General features: G+C 33.8%; 1 protein-coding gene across 8 annotated transcripts in view; it reads left to right on the top strand.

Annotated features, from left to right (window-relative positions):
- The first annotated feature begins 9,506 nt into the window (after positions 1–9,506).
- LOC104894278 (serine/threonine-protein kinase ATM) overlaps positions 9,507–20,460 on the top strand; it is a 61,767-nt gene continuing 50,813 nt past the window's right edge. For 2 of the 8 annotated variants that reach the window (XR_007274094.2, XR_007274095.2), the window contains exons 1-14: positions 9,508–9,727; positions 9,873–9,981; positions 10,069–10,212; positions 12,527–12,688; positions 12,793–12,991; positions 13,104–13,257; positions 13,344–13,501; positions 14,829–14,916; positions 16,898–17,001; positions 18,202–18,300; positions 18,908–18,964; positions 19,138–19,222; positions 19,761–19,835; positions 20,347–20,388. Coding sequence is in view for 6 of the 8 variants with exons in the window: in XM_048644118.2 (XP_048500075.1) it covers positions 9,653–9,727; positions 9,873–9,981; positions 10,069–10,212; positions 12,527–12,688; positions 12,793–12,991; positions 13,104–13,257; positions 13,344–13,501; positions 14,829–14,916; positions 16,898–17,001; positions 18,202–18,300; positions 18,908–18,964; positions 19,138–19,222; positions 19,761–19,835; positions 20,347–20,388 (1,551 nt within the window). In the remaining 2 variants the exon portion in view is untranslated. Of the gene's footprint in view, positions 9,728–9,872; positions 9,982–10,068; positions 10,223–12,526; positions 12,689–12,792; positions 12,992–13,103; positions 13,258–13,343; positions 13,502–14,828; positions 14,917–15,949; positions 16,043–16,897; positions 17,002–18,201; positions 18,301–18,907; positions 18,965–19,137; positions 19,223–19,760; positions 19,836–20,346; positions 20,389–20,460 lie in introns of those variants that run through there. The other 6 variants (XM_048644114.2, XM_010680468.4, XM_048644118.2 and 3 more) reach the window with 5 other exon arrangements.

Below are 20,460 nucleotides of genomic sequence, written 5' to 3'. Positions count from 1 at the left end.
ATATATTGTGTTTCAATTGTGTAATTTGCCTTCATGGTGCTTGGTTAACCACCTGCACTCCTCTGTCCATTTGACATTCAACACATAGCTGATAGTATAAGAATGATCATGATTGAGCTCTCGCATCAGTGGAGATAAGATCCAAAAAAAATGCTTCGTATCTAAGGTTTGAGAATATTGTTTCCAATGTGTCATACTATGACATCAATTTATATTAATCCTTTTATATGTTTGTTTTTATTTTATAATCGTATTTTCTTATTTATTTAATATGCAATGCTCATATACATTATTCAAGATATAGGTAGCTATAATATATAAATTCCTATCTAAGTTTGGCTTTAATTTTTGAGGTTTAATAATTTTACATCTAATTTATTTAATAATATTTAGTGAATATAACTTTAATTTATTTAACAATGATTCCCCAATATCTAAAAGTCAAAATACTTTTATTTTTTTTTATCTAATAATCTAATGGTAATTTTTAAGTACTAATAAAACAACTTTCTAAAAATTATTGATATCCTTATTATATGGGTTTGTATAGCGTTTTGAAGTCTTATATACTAACTCATTTTCATAAATTTTATTTTTCATATTTACAATTTTAAGTACTAATAAACTACTTTTTAAAATTGTTGATATCCTCGTTGGATGGGTTTGTATAGAGATTTGAAGTCTTATATTCTAACTCAATTCTGAAAATTTGAATTTTCCATATTTACAAATGATTAATAGAAGGAAGCTTTTACTTTAATGTTAGCTTATTGTGTGGGTTTTTATGGGATTTATTATTATGTCATACTTTGAATGCATGTCATTAATTGAGATTAATTATCATAATAACATCGAGAAATAATTTGAGATAATTAATACGATTTTTTAACCAAGTACCCCAAGTTTTCGATTTATTCAGTGGGTAACACTCAATTTCTTGGTAATACATCAACAATTCAACATGTCCTTAATGACTACTAGTAGTTAACTCTGTTAGTCTTAATCTTAATTAACCTAACTAAACCCTAATCCCTAACGTCTAACCATTATTACCCACCACCTCCCCCACCCAACCCCACCACCTCCCCCGCCTCATCCCCGCACCCCCTCTCTCTAAACCTCCGCTTCTACTCCCCCCTCTACCACTAGTCCACTGTTGTCACTCCCTTCCACAACCATCTTTCTTCTTTCTCAGACTCTTCCTCCCATCGCCCCTCTATCTCGTATTTTTTCTTTCACTAATCTTCGAACCCTTTTCTCTATATATAAATGAAAACTTAATAATTGTAGATACGAGAATAAATTTAACTTAATAATTGGAGCATTTTCGGCCAATTAAAGCACTGAAAGGATTAAAGGTCGAGCGAGAAAAAATTGAAGAAGAATCGCATAAATTTCGAATTGCAATTGAGGAGGTGAGTTTCAAATATTTTCATCATTTTCGCATGCGAGAGAATCTCAAATCTTATATTTATTGAACGTTTTCAACATCCTGGAAATGTTATTACCGGAAAAGAATGCTTTTTAAAGGAAAAAAAAAAAGAAACACTGTGTAATTATTCCATGGAATTTTTTTTTTAATTCTTATTCCATGAAAAGATTGATTTTGAAACACTTTTTTCTCCTGAAAAAACTATAGTTTTATCTGTTCAATTTAGTACTCTAATTTAAGATCTTTCACAAATTCCAGTGAGAATTTAGAATTAGAGTTACGAAGAAATACTTTTGACTAAGGTGCAACTATCTTTTAACTCATATTTTGGGGGTTTGGGCGGTCATTACTTTCTTCGTTTTCTTTTTCCTTGTTAATGTAAGCTTTTTTTCTTTTTAGAATTTCACATCGATTTAATTGTATTTTTAGGGTTTTAGATTGTAAAATTTAGTGAAATACTCGATAATTTCTTTTATTAAGTTCGAATTCTTATTCTATGATCAACAGAATATTTATAAACTTTTATTTTTTTTGGGGAAAAAAGATGTTTATATCTTTTATTGTGAAAAGTTATAGTTGATTCTAAATATTTTAATAATATCGTCATTTTTTTTTATTTTGGATGCGAAAATGTCACACGTTTTTCTCGAAAAATCTTTTTTTTTGTAAATTTCGAAAAGTATTCTTTAGTTGAAAATAAAAAAATGTTAAAATACGCTATATTGTCTATAACAGTCGAAATTCTTTCACATTCTTACTTTCGATTTGTTTCTTTTGATTGTAAGGTTCCATCTTATTGGTTCTTTCCTAATTTCCGCAAAAACAAAAAACAATTTACAATTGAATATTAGCATGTAAAAGATTTGCAATTGCACACTCATCTTATTTTCACTAGTTTCATGATTCACCTTGCATTATTACCCCTTTTGTTGATATTTGGTTGACGAAACTTGGTCGATTGCAGTGATTGTATTGTGTGAAGCCCTCTACTTTTGTAGTGAATAAAAATTTGCACAAAAAACAGTATCACGATAATTTGTTGTGAATAATAAATAAACACCACTTAATGTGTGGAAAAAGTAAGAAAAACCTTGTAATTATTTGCTTGACAATCATGAAATTTAATTTGTTTATTCTTATGGCTTGTGGAGTACTCCCTCTGTTTTTTTTTTTTTATCTTTCTCACTTGGAATCTTGACACTATTCGAGAATCTTCTCAATTTTTTTCAATTTATAAGAAAAAATACAGTCATGTGGGGTCTTATTTGATTCATCTCGATAAGTACATTATTAATATTCAATCATTATAATTTTTACTAATATATAATAAAATATACTTAAGTTCAAATAGGTGCATTGGGAGATGGGAATAGGAAAGTGCGGATGATAAAAAAACAGAGGGATATTTGTGAAAAATATCCAGCATGAATTCACAATGAGAAAATGAATGATGCATTTATAAAATATATACAAATATATTAAAAGTCGTGCCTTAAGAAAATCTACGTGTCACGTGGCACTCTGCTCAAACTTCTAAAGCAAATGTTTTCTGTTCATGTGTACTCTTCAATATAAACAAATTGTGTAATTAAAACGTCTCGAACACGTGACCTTTAAAATGAAAAGTAAGAGTTTAACCATCAATAATACACTCTAACTTTATTGTCTAATGTATGAAAGAAAATATGATAAAGTCTTATAATAAATGAATAAAAAGATTTAAACAATTATATACATATATAATACTCTTTTAACTAACAAGAGACTATTGATGTCATATTATCTTATCACAATTCCTTTTAAGCTATTATTTTCAAACTTAAACCTTTAAAAAAAAAATTAAATATCACGTCATGACGTAAACTTTTTAATTTATTAATGGATAAAAAAATAAAAAAGTGGCAAAATAAATTATGAAATTTAAGAATATAACATATTTGTTTATTATAACTGCCTGAGGCATCGTCCGAGCCATAGTTAAATTGTAAAAGCAGTGATTTATTATGTGATTTCTAAATACTAATATTATTTGAATTATAGTATTCTAATACTTCCGTTTTTTCCGGTATTTTGCTGTGGATTTCATATAATTGAAGTAGAGATCATAGCAAAGCGAAGAGAACAAACTGAAGTAGTGGTTTTTAGATTATTTTGTTGCAGTTAGTTTTTCCCCCTTGTAATTAGGGATTGAGTTGGACAATTATATATTCTTAATTTGAACATTTTTTTTTTCTTTTTATTGTATATTCTTGTATTGTTTTGTGAGTGAATTAGTTAGGCATGTTTTTGTTTTCTATTTTTTTCTGGTAACTAACTTATAAATTTTTTTCTTTTTACATTTTGGTGGCCTACCCCTATTAACGTATGTAATAGAAATATTCGAGCTTCTTTTATCTATCCTTTTATCTTTGTATAACATTTTCTCCTTTCCAAATCCCACCCTTTTCTATTGCCCCCCTCCTTTTCCAACTCATATTGCCTTCATTCTAGCAACCAAAATCCTTCTATATACATATTTTTATCATTTATCTACCTATTTCAATTATCCCAAATATCAAGTAACTCCACATAGTTAAGCGATGAAACTTTGAAGTATCATCATAATCTCCATAAGTACTAAGAAAATATAAATAAAAGGTGATCTTTTTGGTTTATTGATGAGGCAACTAGTCGAATATATAAGAAATCATGTAGTGTAAATAACAACACACTCTTTTGAGTTGCTAATGAAACAGAGTCCACTCATGGTACACCCAGGGGCATTTTCGTGATTAATTGGAACTTCAGGGGCACGGTCGTAATTCCGCATACTCTCTCTCCTCTACCTCTTCCTCTTCTAAGTGCTTTCACTGCCATTTTTTTCCGGCGATGCTGCCGCTGCTTTTGCTACTGCTCATTTCCAACGATACTGTCGTTTTCATCGTCGTCGTCTTCTTCGGCGTAAAGTTTTGGGGGTTTTGGTCTTCATTTCCAGATCTCGAAGATTCATATTTAGACATTGATGAAGATGACCAAAAGTTCGAAGCTAATGAAGGTTGGGATGATTGGAACGCAGATGAACACGAGGAAAACGATGAAGAGGATTCTTAATTCAAGTGTTTGTTCTGTAATTTCAACTTCATTTTTTCCGATTCCTTGCTTCAACATTGTAGTTCAACACATCATTTTGATTTTCTGGGTTAAGGAGAAAGATTAGTCTTCCAAGAAACGACTACCAGAGGAGAGAGAATTTAGAGAGAGGAGAGAGAAAATTAGAGGATGAATGAATGAAGAAACAAAAAAAGAATTACAGTCTTTTTCTCTTTCTTTTTGTAGGAGTAGCTGGTCTTCATTTTCTTTTAGTTTTTTTGGTGTGTTTAACTGATGAACTACAATTTAATGGTTGTGATTTATGAAAGTGTGAAAGAAAAGTAATCATTAGCTTCAGACTTTTATGGCTGCTTCAAGCTTGTTAATTACATCATGATTATGGTTTGTTTACCTTACTTTCAAATCTTTTGTTTCTGATTTTTACAGTTTATGCAAGGTAATGATTGTTTTTTTTTTTTGTTATACGCTCGCCGGAGTGGTTGAGCTGTGGGAGGAGGAGATAGAAAGTAGTTTGTTCATGGTGGTGGTGGTGTGAAGCAGTGCTCATTTACCTAATTTGTGCTTATTCAAGTTTGCTCATTTTCTTAAATGAGTAATTTGTGCTCATTCAAAGTTTGCTCATTTTCTTAAATGAGTAATTTGTGCTCATTCAAAGTTTGCTCATTTTCTTAAATTATCAGTAGAAATACTTGCTCATTTGCTCATTTTGCTCAGTTGCTCCTTTTGTTTATTTTGCTCAGTTGCTCATTTGCTCATTTTACTCATTTTGCTCATTTGCTCATTTGGAGAAAATAGCCTTGGGTGTACCATGAGCATGGTACACCCAGGTGTACTATAAATATTCTCAATGAAACACCTATTATAAATCCAACCTGTCATAAGCCATGTTAATTTTAACGGTTTTTTCACCATATACCCCGAACAATTTTTTTTTTGCACCGTATACCCTCGCAAGTTTCCAAATTCACCATATACCCTCCACTTTTCAAAAAACACATCAATTTGCTCTTCATGACTAACTTCATTAATGCCTGTTAGTCATTAACCCCTAATCCTCCCATAACCCTAATAATTAAGCTAAATCTAAGTCAAACCCTAACCCCTAATCTAATACCCTAATCCTAACCTTTACCCTAACCTTGACCACCCCTCCCCCACCCCACCCTGACCCCATCACCCCCAGCAAACACAACCCCCTACTCCTCGCTCCTCCCTTGCTCTCGATGCACCTTCGCGCAGCAGTCGCGGCAACGCCCTCCATGCCAGTAGCCTCCACAATCGCGCGTAGTTTCCCCCCTGCTGCTTCGTCTTTCACCCTTGCGCACTCTCTTCCTTCTATCGTTGTTCCTCCTTCGCTCGTCTCCATAGTCGTTGCTCCTCCCTCGCTCGTCTCCAGAGTCGTTGCTCCTCCCTCGCTCGTCTCCAGAGTCGTTGCTCCTCCCTCGCTCGTCTCTACAGAATGGTCGCCGCTTCAGATTTATGGGCTTAATATATGGTTGCATGGAAGGGGGAGGGGCTTATTATTGGGTGGGGTAGTGTGGGGGATGGGTGGTGCTATTAGCGCTAGGGTATTAGGGTTTAGGGTTGGGGTTAGGGTTAGGAGTAGATTTAGGTTAGTTAATTAGGGTTAGAGGAAGATTAGGGGTTAATGAGTGATGGAGTTTAGCACCGTTAGTCATTAAGGTGAAGTGGATGTAGTTTTTCAATATTGAGGGTATATGGTGGATTTCAAAAGTCGAAAGGATTTATGGTGCAAAAAAAATTTGTTAGTGATATAGGATGAAAAAACTGTAATTTTAGTTTGTTTAGTTTAGCATTTTATGAAACACTTTAATTTAAAAATACAGACTGTGACAAATTCGTGATTTTTCTTTTTCAAGTGTTTTTAGATGGAGATAAAATCACATAGAATGATGAGGGTTTAAAATAAAAGTCAAGTAAAGCACATTTAAAACTTGAAACAATCACCTTTAAATGTTTTTATTGACATTTTTCGTATTTGGTTCCTAACATTTTTCATACTTTAGTGGTGGTTTTAGGGTGGTGTTCCTACCCAAGAAATTGTAAAATGTATGAACCATTAATGATTTTGAAGAAAATTCAACTAGAGACTTATACTGGAACAGAATCCCTGCTATCCAAAAAAAAAATATAGACATTGAAGTTGGTCAAATGGCCCGCTTTTGTATGGTCTTAGTATGAATTGAGGGGGGGGTGGTAGGGTGAAAGGACTGAGACTGAGAAGGGGTGAGGAGACAACGAAAGAGAGATTTCAAAAAATAATGAAAAGTTACGAGTTTAACCAGTTGTAGGTCACAATAATTCATTTAGGAAAGACATATGGTGTAGTTGGGATCATTTTGATATAGCTCATAGTTAGCAACTATAATTGAGATTATTTTCGTAAGTTTTTCCTTATCAAGATTAATCTTGTGGGGAAAAAACAAAGTATAATTAGCAATGCTCATAAATCAAGTTTCGATCTTTGAAATAGAGTGGATAAACAAAGAGGTTTTTACTTTGATGAACAACTAGCAAATTATGCACGCAATGCGTGCATGTTTTTTTCAAACATATAAATTCTAACCTTTTTGGACATAATTAAAAAGGGTAAAAATTTTAAACAATACACTTTATATAGCTAAATTTCGTAGTTTAAACTTGTATCCCTTAACCCTTTTTTTAAAACTTATTATTGAATTTAGGGTTTAAAAATTAACTTCATGAACGATAAAAGAATGTTAAGGGCCTGTTCTCTTCGGCATAAAACAGCTGAACTGAACTGAACTGTATTGAACTGAACTGAATTGAAATGAACTGAACTGAACTGATCTGAACTGAACTGAATTGAACTGAACTGAATTGAAATGAATAGTGATATGTGAGAGAAAAAGTATTGTCAAGAGCTGAACTGAACTGAACTGGTCTGAACTGAACTGATCTGAACTGAATTGAACTTAACTGAACTGAATTGAACTTAACTGATCTGAACTGAATTGAACTTAACTGAACTGAATTGAACTGAACTGAACTGAATTGAACTGAACTGAAAATAAGCTGGGGAGAACAGGCCCTAAGTGTTTTTATTTAGGATTTCTTATCTTGTATTAACATAGTCTTTTGTGTTAAACAAATCATTTCACTTTGTTAATTGATTAATTTTTCGTTTTGATGTAATATTCGGTTATGTTTGTGAATTGATTGATAATATATTTGATTAATGTAATATTCATTTTTACCTTTTCAGCATAAATGTACTAAATCTTATAGTCAATGATTTTTTTTGATGGCTCGATTATAACTTGATTACCTTCAACATTAAGTTATGTTTTAAGTGTTATATTTGAGTTCGACTTTGTTTTTCTCTTTTTGCGGTAGAAATTGATTTACTAATGGGAAGTTAAGTAAATTTATCGAGGAGACACCAATACATACACCCCCTTCCCTTATATAATAAAGATAATATCGGTGCTGAAATCATTTTAGGCCCTATTCTTTTGGACTTATTTTCACCTCAATTTATTTCAGTTCATTTCAATTTCTCCATGTTAAGTTAGGTTCAGTTTAGTTCATTTTAGTTTATCTCAATCCAAATGAACGAGGCCTTAGCCCTTAGATGTTTAACTCGTAATGTGCTAATCGAAAGAATCTATATATATTTCATGTGGACATGTGGTGCAACAAGTGGTGGGTGAAAGAGGAGACATAATGTGGTATGTGAATGGTGAGGGAAAATGTTGACGTGCACCAAATACCCCAACAAATCACAAAATTTACCATATACCCTCAATGTTTCAGATATTCACCATATACCCATGACTTTCCAAAAACGTTCACCAAATGCCCTTTTACTAACGGTAGTTAACTCACCGTTAGCGATATTTATAATTTTGCCATTATTTACCTCCTCCCCAAACCCTAACCCGACCCAACCCTAACCCAAACCCTAATCCTAACCCTAACCCACCCATCCCTCCACCCCACCTCAACCCATCGCACCATTCCTCCTCCCCCGCCATCCCTTTTTAGGGTTAGGGTTTAGATTATATTTTAGGGATTAGGGTTTAGAATTCACGGTCACGAATTAATAATAACAAAATCGTAAATAAAGCTAATGACGACTTAATGTCTGTTAGAAAAAGGATAGATGGTGCACAATTTTGAAAACTCATGGGTATATTGAAACATTATTGATGGTATATGATGAATTTTGTAATTTGCCGGGGATATTTGGTGAAAAAACCGTTAAATAAATGGTTGAAATTGTTCAAACTCTCATTAATAAAGTTAACTAGTTTTTAGACCCGGATTATGTCCCGGGTAAGGAAAATTTTCATTTATCAATATTGTACTTTAAAATGGTAATACAAAATACAACTTGATATAGTAATTAAAAACTTTAGTATATGAACTTGAGGTCATAAAATCAAACCTATGCCATGCAAATTAAGTCCCTTAGAGAGAGCGTCACGTGACACCGTTCCTTGTTTACAACTTTACGTAATTCAAAACCATTAGTAAAAATTATGAACTTATATTAATAGTGGCATTTAATTTTTGTAAATTAAACAAATCACAATTGAATATTTGACCCATACCACTCACGGCCCGTTTATTAATTGGTTATAAATGGTGGTAATGGAAATGAATTTGTGTGTAAATTTGTAAAGAATATCATTATCCATTCCCATGGTAATGTAATTTATCCTAAATTGTCTACTTTAATTCTTGAATTTTCATTCTTATCCAATACCACCTTGTAGGTGGTAATGAAAATTATTTCCCTTTGGAGACAAAATTTAGGGGTGAGATTGCTTGCCTATGAACAAAAAATGGCTTCTCATAGAAATTTTAAGGGTACTTTCCTAATAATATTACACTTAAAATTCGTTCTTATTACACACAATTTATTAACGACTACAAAACGGACCATCTCAATCTACGCGGTAATCGCTTCCCTTACGTTTTACGCTATTACAATTTGGTTGGGACTTGGGATAAACAAATGCCCGTCATTTTCTCACTCTAAAACCCTTCCCCTCTACTTCCCGCCATTTCTCTCTCTTTCAAGCTTTCTTCAGTACAAAACTCTCGTTTCTTCTTCTGCTCTGAATCATCATTGATGTGGCGATGACGACAGTTACTTCAAGGGACATTCAAGAGATCGTCTCCAAATTATCTTCCGATAAAGCAAAAATTCGCGAAGTATGCAAAACCTAACTATTCTCTACAAATTTATTTTGTTGTCCACTTAATTAAGCTTTCAAACAACTATAATTTGCTTGTAAATTTGATTATTTGACGGTATATACTGTTCATCGGATATTCTACTTTTGCTTTTTGTTTCCAGGAGGGAATGAAATTGCTGAATACATGGTTAGAAGGTGAACGATCGATTAATTTCTGTAAATTTCTCAGTCGTAAAACTGCAATGCTTAAACCTGATGAAATTCCTGGCGGTAATACTCAGTAATTTTCGATCGTGTGTTCGTTTGGTTGTGTTCTTACTTTCAAGGGTTTTGAATTTTGTGTTGTTATATACGCAGCTGAAACTTGGCCATTTATTGTTACTTTGCTGATTGATTGTACAAACAAGGAGATATCGGCGAGTAAGAGGCGGTTGCCGAAGTTGACGTATGCTAAAACTCTTCGGATTTTAGTGCAACGGGCCCAGGATAGTAAGGGTCATGGTATGGTTATGTATGCAAGCAAAAACTTTCATGTTTTTAGTGTATGGTTCAAATTTGATGATCATGTTTATTTTATGCCATGAAATTTAAGAGTATGAGTTTGTTTTTGTGTGGAAGACTAAGAGATTGTTGGTTAGTGGACTTGCATTGTTTATTTGGATTTACATTTGTAGAAACTTGTAGTGTTTTACAGAGGCTTGACATGGTATGCCTTATGTGGAGTAGAGGCAGAATATTTTGCTTGCTTCAGTTATCGATTAAGAGGTTTTAGTAGGTATTTAAGATTTCTTTTCCACCTACAAATGGAGCATTAGGTTTTCAGAGATCTGCAAGAGTTACAGTAGAGTTGCATAGTATACTCAGGAGGAATTTCCAAAATCCAACTCTTTACTCCCTCTCGCTACTTGGCTCCCTGGAAGTGATATTATGATTTTGTGTATCGTGGGATTCTGTAAAAACTAGCTTTAGGATTTAAGGTATCCTGTTGCTGATTGTGGATTTGTTGTGGGGCGTTATGATCCTTATATGTCCGAGATATGGAGGTACCTAAGTTTACCTATTGCAAGTTGTGACTTATTGTTTTGGCCGGACATGAAAAATCAGGGGATAATTACCCATGAAAGTGGAGAATGGAGTAAATTTTTGGAATCATAATCGACTTCTCGTGCTCTTGTTTTTTATGTGGGTAAGTAATAAAATTTTAAATGACTAACTAGATACCTAGTTCGTTTCACCTACACGCAAAAGGAGCATTGGAGCAAAGATTATCAAGCCCTGGGGGTTTGGGTTGCATGTATCAATCCACCTCAAATTCATGAAAAGACGAGTGCCTTTTCAAGTGCAGCACCTTCCTCTTACTATACATCTACAGAAAAAAGAATTTTAACCTTTTTATATGTAAAAAGCTTACCTTTCCCTAAAGCTTTTCTCCTTTTTTCCCTCTCCCAATTCCACCCCATATGGTAACGCGGTCGACTTCGGCACTTCACAAATCAAGACTTCTTCATCATCTTTTCCATATGACAAGTGTATGTTTTACATTGTTTGTGAAGACCAAGCTCAGCCCAAATAGCGACAAGAATGGGTGCCTTAGGGAGAAGCCAAGCACTGACCTGTAATCCATACACAAGTCCCCACCACTTGCTATTCCAAAATTTCACTTTGCTATTCTACTGCCTTCTTTCTAGGAATCTTATCTTTAGTTTCCGTTCAAGCATAAAAACACACTTTAGTAGGAGCTATATGGCTCCACAATATCCATAGAAGAGTACATTGAGACAGTAGTTCTAGTTCCTGTATAGAAAGTTGCAGAACGTTTGATGGTATTGAAACTTGCATGCCAAACAGCAAATACTTGAAGTTAGTGCTCCAGGTTCAGCTACATAATTCTCATTTTACTTGTTGATTAGCAAGACATTTGAGGAAACATTCACATGCTATCTTTTACTTTGTGCCTCCCTTTCCCTTTTTCTTCAGTCACTTGTTGCCCTTACTGATTTTATGTATTAGACGCCTTTTATCAAAAGATTTGTAAATTGCCATTTCTTTTTAAATCATAATACTTATTAATATACATCTATATATAGGAAAATGGCCATAGTTATTAATAAGCTATACTTGCATGCGTGAACTCTTTTTCCACAAGAACTTAGTGACTATTCTAGCATGAGTGAAGAATTATTCCAGAAGTCACCTTGATCTGGTGTTTTGCGGTGTTTCCTCGGTAAAGTTAGACTTGGCAACGAAAACAAGACTAACCCACCTAAGATAGAGAAGGCAAGAGTGACTGAGTGAGTACAGATTGGTCATGAAGATGTAGACTTGTTCAATACCTTAGAGCTCTTCAAGATATTAGTAACAGTTATATCGGAGGATAACCATTGTATATTTGTGTGAAGTAGAAGATAACCATTGTGTATTGGATCATTGGTTGATTGGAAACAACTTTTCTGTTATTGTGGGGGTAATATAGAGCTTCTGTAAGAGGCATTAGGGTATTATTGATGCTGTACTGTCCTAATCGTTGGGAAGGACTCGGATCATAAGGCTTTTAAAGAAGTGTGTTTATGGTGAACGATGAGTTTAGGGGTGGGTGCTTAAAGGGAAATAGACTTGTTTTAGTATACAGTCCTAGCATGTGTCTCCCTTCTGGCTCTATCTGTAGCGTTCCTATGTCAGGTCTATATGCATGCATTCACCAATGTTTTGTTGTTGTTGTTGTTGCCTTGAATCGTCTTGCCTTTCTTAGGAGAAATAAGTTCTTTTGTTAAACACATGTCTAGAATTCTTACCGCTTCATGTTTATATCTGGTAGGCAATAGTCTTCCACTTATTGCGATCGTGAAGTCTCTATATAATCACATTTGGGATGTCATAAAAGATGTTCCAAGTTTTCACTCTGAATACTCTATCATCTTGCGCCATATTCTGGCAATCCAAGATTATTGTTTTCACATGCGGAAGCGCGTCTATTCTGGTGAGTTGCTTTTATATCTTATTTGACATCCTTGCTTCTCAGAAAAATATGTGACCTTGTTTTATTTTGGAATTTCTCTTTGATTTACTGTTGTCTATTGAAAGGGCTTGTGAGTTTATATATGGAAAAAGCTGAACCAAGTGTTGTGGAGGAGGATTCTTGTCCCTTGAATCATCCCAAAGAGGAGGTCTTCCGCTATATCTTGACTCTACATTCTCTGATTGAGAATCCTCCTGGGGATTTTCCTGATGATTTAAGAGAAAAAGTAGTCGAGTTCTTCATTGAGATATTTAAATCTATGAGGTGCATTACATAACCCTTGACTTACTGCTCCAGAATGATTTTATTTGTTTCTTTTTTAATTTGGCTATTGTTTCCCAGAATTTGTAATATCTATCCTCGTCGAAATTTGCAGGGAAGTTGGGAGGATTTCCCGTAAGCTATTTGAGTGTCTTAATACGTACTTGTTGAAGGATGGCCCAAATCTGGGTCTTCGGTCCTTCGATGTTCATAAATCTGTGAAGCGGTTTGTATTTGACAATTGGCAAATTGCTGATCGTGATCTCAAGGTCTCTATCTAGATAACTTATTCTTTATGCAATTATTCACTTGCCTTTTCACTGCCAATTTAACTAATAGAACTATTTTTTTTCAGGATAATTTTATTTTGTATATGAAGTTACAGTTACATCTGATAAGAGTGAATGAAGATGAAGATAAAGATAAAGATGGCGTCCTTTTAGTAGAACAACTTTTAGAGATACTTAGTAAGGAGCTAGATCAAGGTAGTATTCCCAGCACTTCTGCATCAAGGTGAGCTTTCTGTTATTTCTGTTCCTTTACCCTCTTTATGCTTAGCCGTTTAAGCATCTTGAGGTAAATAAAATTTGATATTAGAGGAAGATGATCTTGTGGCTGTTGGATGTAATTGAAGTTTTGAGTTGAGCATATTTTATGTAGGTTTGCTAGGGGACATAGATGGCTTTGTGAAATTTCCTTGCTATATATGGTCTGCATGTATCTGAATGACAAAGTAATACTTCCACTTTAAACAAAATCTAATATTTTGACATCATTTGTTGATATCTCTATATTACTTTCGAGGAATGAATAAATATTATATTTTTTCACATCACCTCGGAAGTCCACCTTACTATTATTGCATGTCCATAAGAACAATTAGGGCATGTTCTCCCCAACTTATTTTCAGTTCAGTTCAGTTGCAATCAGTTCAGTTCAATCATTTAATTCTCTGATAATAAAACAATGATAATTATTATTATCATCATTATTATTACTACCATTACAATTATAAATATTAATATCATGATTACAATTATTATATTATTATTATTGTTATTATTACTCCTATTACTATTGCTTTGCTAATTATTATTTTGCTAATACTTTTTTTTCTATATGATTCGGCTAATTATATTGAAATGATAATTTAAGCCTAAAAAGTACACATTTCAATAATATTTGTCATTGTTCAAAGTACAAATTTTTTAATAGATGACAACACTAATACTATTAATAATAACAACAATAATACTTATCATTGTTGAAATGAAAAAAAAAATACACGTTTTGATAGTTGAATTACTAGGCAAAATAATAATACTATCAACATTAACTAGTTTTCATAATCGGTTAATTCTTCGTCTTTTTCTTGTCCAAAAATTTGCTCCATTAACTCGGAATTATTCTGCATTGACTTCCATATATCTTCAGTTATTTTAGCCCGTGTCTTATTCGGATCAATTAAATAATATTATGAATTTATTATTAATTAAATCATTATTATGAATTTATTATTAATTAAATAATTTTATAATAGATTATTATCACTACTATTAGTTATAATTCAATTCATATCATTTCAGTTCAGTTGCAATCACTTCAGTTCAGTTGTTTTATGCCGAAGAGAACAGACCCTTAGTGTAGAAAAAGATGTTTCTGTACTTGGAATGAAAAATATCTGATCACATGTCAGTCTAGCTCTAGCCACATACATGAATCTTGATTTAGCTATAAACTAATTTGAGCGTTTATGTTTGTCACATCCGCTAGTGGATATTGTCGATGAACTGCATTGTTTGCTGAAATAGATTGTTACCTTGTGACATCATTCTCTCAGGTCTGACACATCAAAAGATGAAAAGTTCGGGATTTTGGCAAGTTCTCATCGTAGTCTATTGGAGCTAACGACACTTGTTTTCTATCGAGTATGTTTTCTGCAGCTCGCTCTTTACATAATACTATCTTTGTCAGTATTTAGTTACACTTCGCTTCTTCAAACTACAGTATGACTGTTACTGTGAACACTGAACATGACGTCATCCGCCATTTTCTTCTTTTGTTTGTTATCAATCTCTTTTCCTTTTTTCAGTCAACCTTTTTCCTTCTTCTTATCAACCTCTTACCTTGTTTCTTTTTCTAATCACCTTCTTTACTTCTTTTCTCGTGTTTTTTTAGTTTGACATTATTTTAATGTCCTGGGACTTATTTTTCCTTCTTCCATGAAATTGTAATTAGAGTATTGTTTATGTCTTGTAAGCTTTTATGCTTAATCCAAACTTTCCCTTTACATACTAAATACTAATAGTGGTAAGTTTTTGTGCTTTGTGTCCTATGTGTACTACATTTTCATCTAAATTGCTTTATATATAGGAGTATTCTTTATTCTTATACCATTAAGCTTAAGTGGAAAACTCAGGCTATATAATAATACAGGACGAACGATTTCTTATATAATAATCTATTTGTTTCTCAAAATTTTTTGTTACTTAACATTTTTATGTGGTTTGAAGATTATTTTTACAGAAAAATAATATAGTTAGTTCCCACCACGAAACAAGGTAATCTACTCTGTCCTGTAAAAAGTTGGACCTTGTACATAAATAAAATATTACTATTTCTCAGCGCAAAAATTAAAGTGTAGCTACTAGGCACTAGCTAGGCATGCTGATCTCAGAAGGAAGTAGTAGCTCTTTCCTTTCCCAAAGCATACACAGGCAATTAGTAAATAAACCAAAATAGAAGGTGAAGAAGCCCCATCGAACCCCATGTTTTGCTTATTCCATACAGATACAAGCAGGTACCTTACAGCTCAGAAAAAAATGATAGTTGCCTGTTTCATGACTCCAAACGCATAGCAGACATGTGTTGAAGGAATTATAAATTTTTGGCTGTAAAACTTTCAAAGTGTTCTTGATCCTAGGAACAGTCTTTCTAACAAAGGCCTTTCACCTTCTTCAGGGTCATGATTTTCCAAATAAAGGAGGCTAATGCATGTTGAGAAGTATGGGGAGAATTTGATAGATGAGAGTAGAAAGATTAATCACTGAAAAGGTTGGATGAGTCCTCCTGCCACACCTCTTGTATCTGGAAATTTTGACGAACAAACTTTTTCCAATGTTCTCAGTAAAACAGTCAACTTTCTGAATACTGGTTTCCTTGTAATTATTTGCATTCCGTTTATTGCATTCACTCTAACAACCTCAAGATCCATATGTCAAAGGCTTTTATTGAATTGAAAATCTCTTCTACCTCAGTCTGAAAAAAAATGAAATTTCTCTTTCTCAGCTTATCAATTAGCTTAGAGAAGTAGTTAGAAATTAGAAATTAGAAATTGAAATAAAAGTCTTTACTTTAGCCTACATCACTTTTATGTTCAGTCTCATACTTCTGTCTCTCCATATTGAGCTATTTTTCTGAAGTGTTGTTAAGTGAGTTTTAATTTTTCTCGATAAAAATCCTCTACCTAAACCATATGCTTTAAAAACATATTTTGACTTCCATGTTGCAAGTTTTTCTTGGAATTTCTCAAGAATATATAGATACAAACTGAAGTGCACTTGATAAGAGCACCAAGAGGAAGGCTCAAATTGGCTGAAGGATGAAACTCTGTCTCACACATTTGGGGGTTCTAGTTAAGGAGGAATGATAGAATCTTCCACTATGATTTGTCTACTGATATCTTCTAGCGGGATAGAGTTATAGCATCTTTTCAGACTCATGCTAGTGGGGCTCAATCTAGAACTCATTTATGTACACTGTGATTGGGTGCTGTTTGCTTTCCATTTTCACTTCAAAAATGGCTTGATTTCAAGGTCTTACCCAGCCACATTTTTTGCTCTTGGTAAAGCTCCTTTCTTTTTATTTTCTCTTTTGCTGTCTTGGCTTCTGACCTGTCTCTTCTCTCAGGCATGTATTGGTTTAAATAAAAGGCCAGTAGCTGAAAAACGACCGAGGAGGGAGAATGCTGTAGTCTACTTGAACGAACAGTTAACAAGAGGAAAATGGTTATGGTAAGCTTAAATGTTTATTTAACTTGTTACACAGATTGAGTGAGGGGGATATTTGCACATTTTATATTTTGTAGATTTGTGTTGTTGATTGTTGAGTTATAAGATGGTAGCTAAAAGCATTGCCTTAAAGAGGAAATGGTTGCTATCAGTCTAAACTGACACCCCTTTTTTGGTATATGGTGCTTCAAAGAAAATATTGTCTCAGCTAGATTGAGTTATTTGCTGGAATAGGTAGTAGCATCACACCATTACTTATTCCATCCTCAGATTTTTCTTTCTTGGTTTTGCTTTTCAAGTTCTGTTGTGGTGAAGTACGAGACCAAGTTTAGATGACTACTTTTTTGGACGCTTTTAGATAAACCATTTTTTTCTGTTTACATCCTCTCTTGTTTTTATTGCTTGTCCTTTCTCCTCTAACTTCTATACCTGTTTATCAAGCACACACTAATATTGAACTTGTGCGAGGTGGCACCTATAATCTTTTTTTTTTTTTTTTTTTTGAAAGAACCTATAATCTAATTTCATCCTTTAAAGTCAATATTCTGGCATGACGACATGGGTTCCATCGAATTCTCATCTAGTGTGTGGAAATTGTTGCATGCCTTTCCCTTTGGCAAGAGGCTAAAAAGGGGGATGTTTCTTTTTTATTATAGTAATAAAGAACAATTATTTATTATTATAATAAGAAAGAAAAATCGTAGCTTGACTAATTCTAATAATAAATACAGAAAACTTTAAACGTTTCAGCTCACTGGGTTAACCCAAATCTGGGAGCTGGAGAGGTTAGGGTCAACCACTTTTCAACTCGTCATGTGATTCAACTTGACGCATATTAAATCACCAAGCTCAATGATGACCTTATTTCAGCTAAACCTAACAGACTAAATTGAGAGGTTAGGCTGTGGCATAGGGTATTTATCCAGTGTCCTTGTGGGATAAGGTGGGTGGAACTTTAGTGAGTTGTTAAATTGTGGAGATTCAAATGAACTGGATGACAGCTTCTCTTGTCCTACTATGTTGTTTACTCTTTTTGCTCTAAATGTGTATATATGTACGTGTGTATATGCATTTTGTGTCAGAGAAAAGGAAGGTATGTGCTGCCTCCTATGTTTGGTTTATGAGAAGTAGTGTTTATGTATTCTGAGTTACAATGAATTATATAAATTTTATTTCATCTAAAGAAATGGAAATCTTCAACAGGCATGCTGTCTTTTGTCATCTTTGCTATAGCCACCAAACACGCTTATCTAAGGATCTGTTTGCATACTGGTTTGATGGCATATGCTCCAGTTTGGAGAGGTAAATATTTGTACATCCTCTTGCTCTTTGTGTATCCTTCTTCCTCATTATCTCTCTCTTCCTCTCGCTCTTCCTCTTTGTCTCTCTTAATGTGATAAGTTAGAAGGAACCTGTAGCACTGGAAAGGACAGGTCAGGTGTTGGGAATCCCCCTTCAAATATCATCAACAATGATAAAAAAGAATACCGACTGCGCATGCATGTCACTCTCCAGACGACTTTCCTTCCTGCCAACCTTAGTGCAACCATGCCTCTGATGTGGGACTTTCTGGCTATTGTCAGTCATTGGTATTGTTTCCATGGCGGGCAAACTCCCTGCTGTACTAATTAACCACTGACTATATACCAGGTGCCTTGTCCTGACTCCTCTGTTCTCTTGTGTAGCCACTTACAAATCCTAAATTAAAGCCTCAACTTTAATGATTTTAAGTGCATCAATATCAAAATACTTGGGCTATTGCTGTCAGTGCTTCAGTGGGGGTATTCATACGTGGGCTGTTGCTGCTGTTGTCAGTCTTGTCATGGCTTCTTAATTGTTCTTTTGCTAAGATATTGCAAGGATGTTGATTATTTGTTCTTCTGCTCATTGTAACTCTGCTATTCTGTAGAATCTTGTCTGATGCTGTTGTGGAGCATGCTTATGACGGTTTGCTTTGGACATTGCGGTATGCTGCACATAGAAATATTGTCTTATTGTTTCGAACTGTTTTCAAGTGTAAACCTTGGATCTTTCTTGGAACTTCTGCTTAGCCTTATTTCACGATGTACATTTGTGTTCTTCCTCATTTTTTAATATGTAAAATCCTTACTTCTCTAATACTTCTTCCCATGTCTGAAGGAGCCTACATCAACTCTTTTTGCTACTTTTACCCTTGGTGTCTACAGAGAAGGGCGTGCTGAAGTCATCCTCAATCTCAACCAAGGTATATAATGAAAATTGAAAAATACAACAAACCCTCATGTACATTCGCTAATTTTTATAGCTGCTTCCTCTCTCTCTCTCTCCCTCTGATCGAGATTGGAGATTTTCCAAAAAAAAAAAAAAAATCATATAATCCTCATTGAAATTCTGATCAATCAACTGAGAGAAGCATAACAATTAAATCCAATTTAAAAGCTAAACTGATTTAGAAAATAAGTAACTTCCTACAACATAACCAAGTAATATTAGGAAATTGAATAATAAGGAAAATATCAACGAACTTACTATGGTTATCATAACTGCTAAAGGAAGATTAAAATGAAGAAATTTGTCCGCGACCCCATGAAACATTACTAAAAGATTTCATACTCGGACTTTTAATGTAGGGCGGGACATAGACAACAGAAACTCGAGATTTAATTTCTTTTGTGAGACAATGATTTTGGAATAAAAGTAGTGGCTGGCGTTTTATACCTCTTGCCTCATTCTGTCTCTATCCATTGTTGGTAATTGGCGAATGGTTTCATTCAATTTGGCAGATTACTCGTGGTTGGCAAACAGTTTGGAGCTGCCTTGTCCATGGATTCCCTAAATTTAGCTATATCTCCTCCGTTGTAAGTTCTATTTTGAAAGCTCACATACTATTTTGCTAGTTAACTTGAAGTTCATAGGTAAATGTGTTGTGAAAGAAATTAGTAAAGAACAAGAGATGGCGAGTATAAGTTAATATGGAGGAAGATGTTTTAGTAGTGCATTTCTGTTATGGGATGTGAGTAGTTACTAAAAGAGTAGTTACTAATTATTAAATGCATGCTGATGAACCAAATTTCACTTCTTCCCTCCCCCCCTATAAATTTCTATTATGTAAGTTGTTTTTTCTTATGTCAACTACAAAGATAAGTCAAGTTATTGAAATTTTTTGTGGCAAGTTTCTGACCAACTTTTTATTACAAGTTAACCTCCTTTTGTTTTCTTTCGAGAAGTCTATCAGGAAGTGTCTTTTGTCTCTTAAGAATTATGGATGATAAACCTTTGTCAATCTGTTAGTTGTAGTTCTTTATTTTTGTATAAAAAATTGCTCCTCTAGCTATCACTTATATCTGGACTGACTTTGACAATGTGCAGGCAGATGCTGCTTTTGGACTGCTTGGGGATATGGTCTCCCATGTGTGTTTGCATCGCCTATTTTTTTATTTGAATATCTTCTTTCAACTTTGATAACTCTTGAGACTTAAGCAT

Source organism: Beta vulgaris, chromosome 5, assembly GCF_026745355.1.
Source record: "Beta vulgaris subsp. vulgaris cultivar EL10 chromosome 5, EL10.2, whole genome shotgun sequence".
NCBI classification, from domain to species: domain Eukaryota; kingdom Viridiplantae; phylum Streptophyta; class Magnoliopsida; order Caryophyllales; family Amaranthaceae; genus Beta; species Beta vulgaris.
The sequence above is the reverse complement of the archived record's forward strand: the minus strand, read 5'-3'. Positions and strand labels throughout refer to the sequence as shown.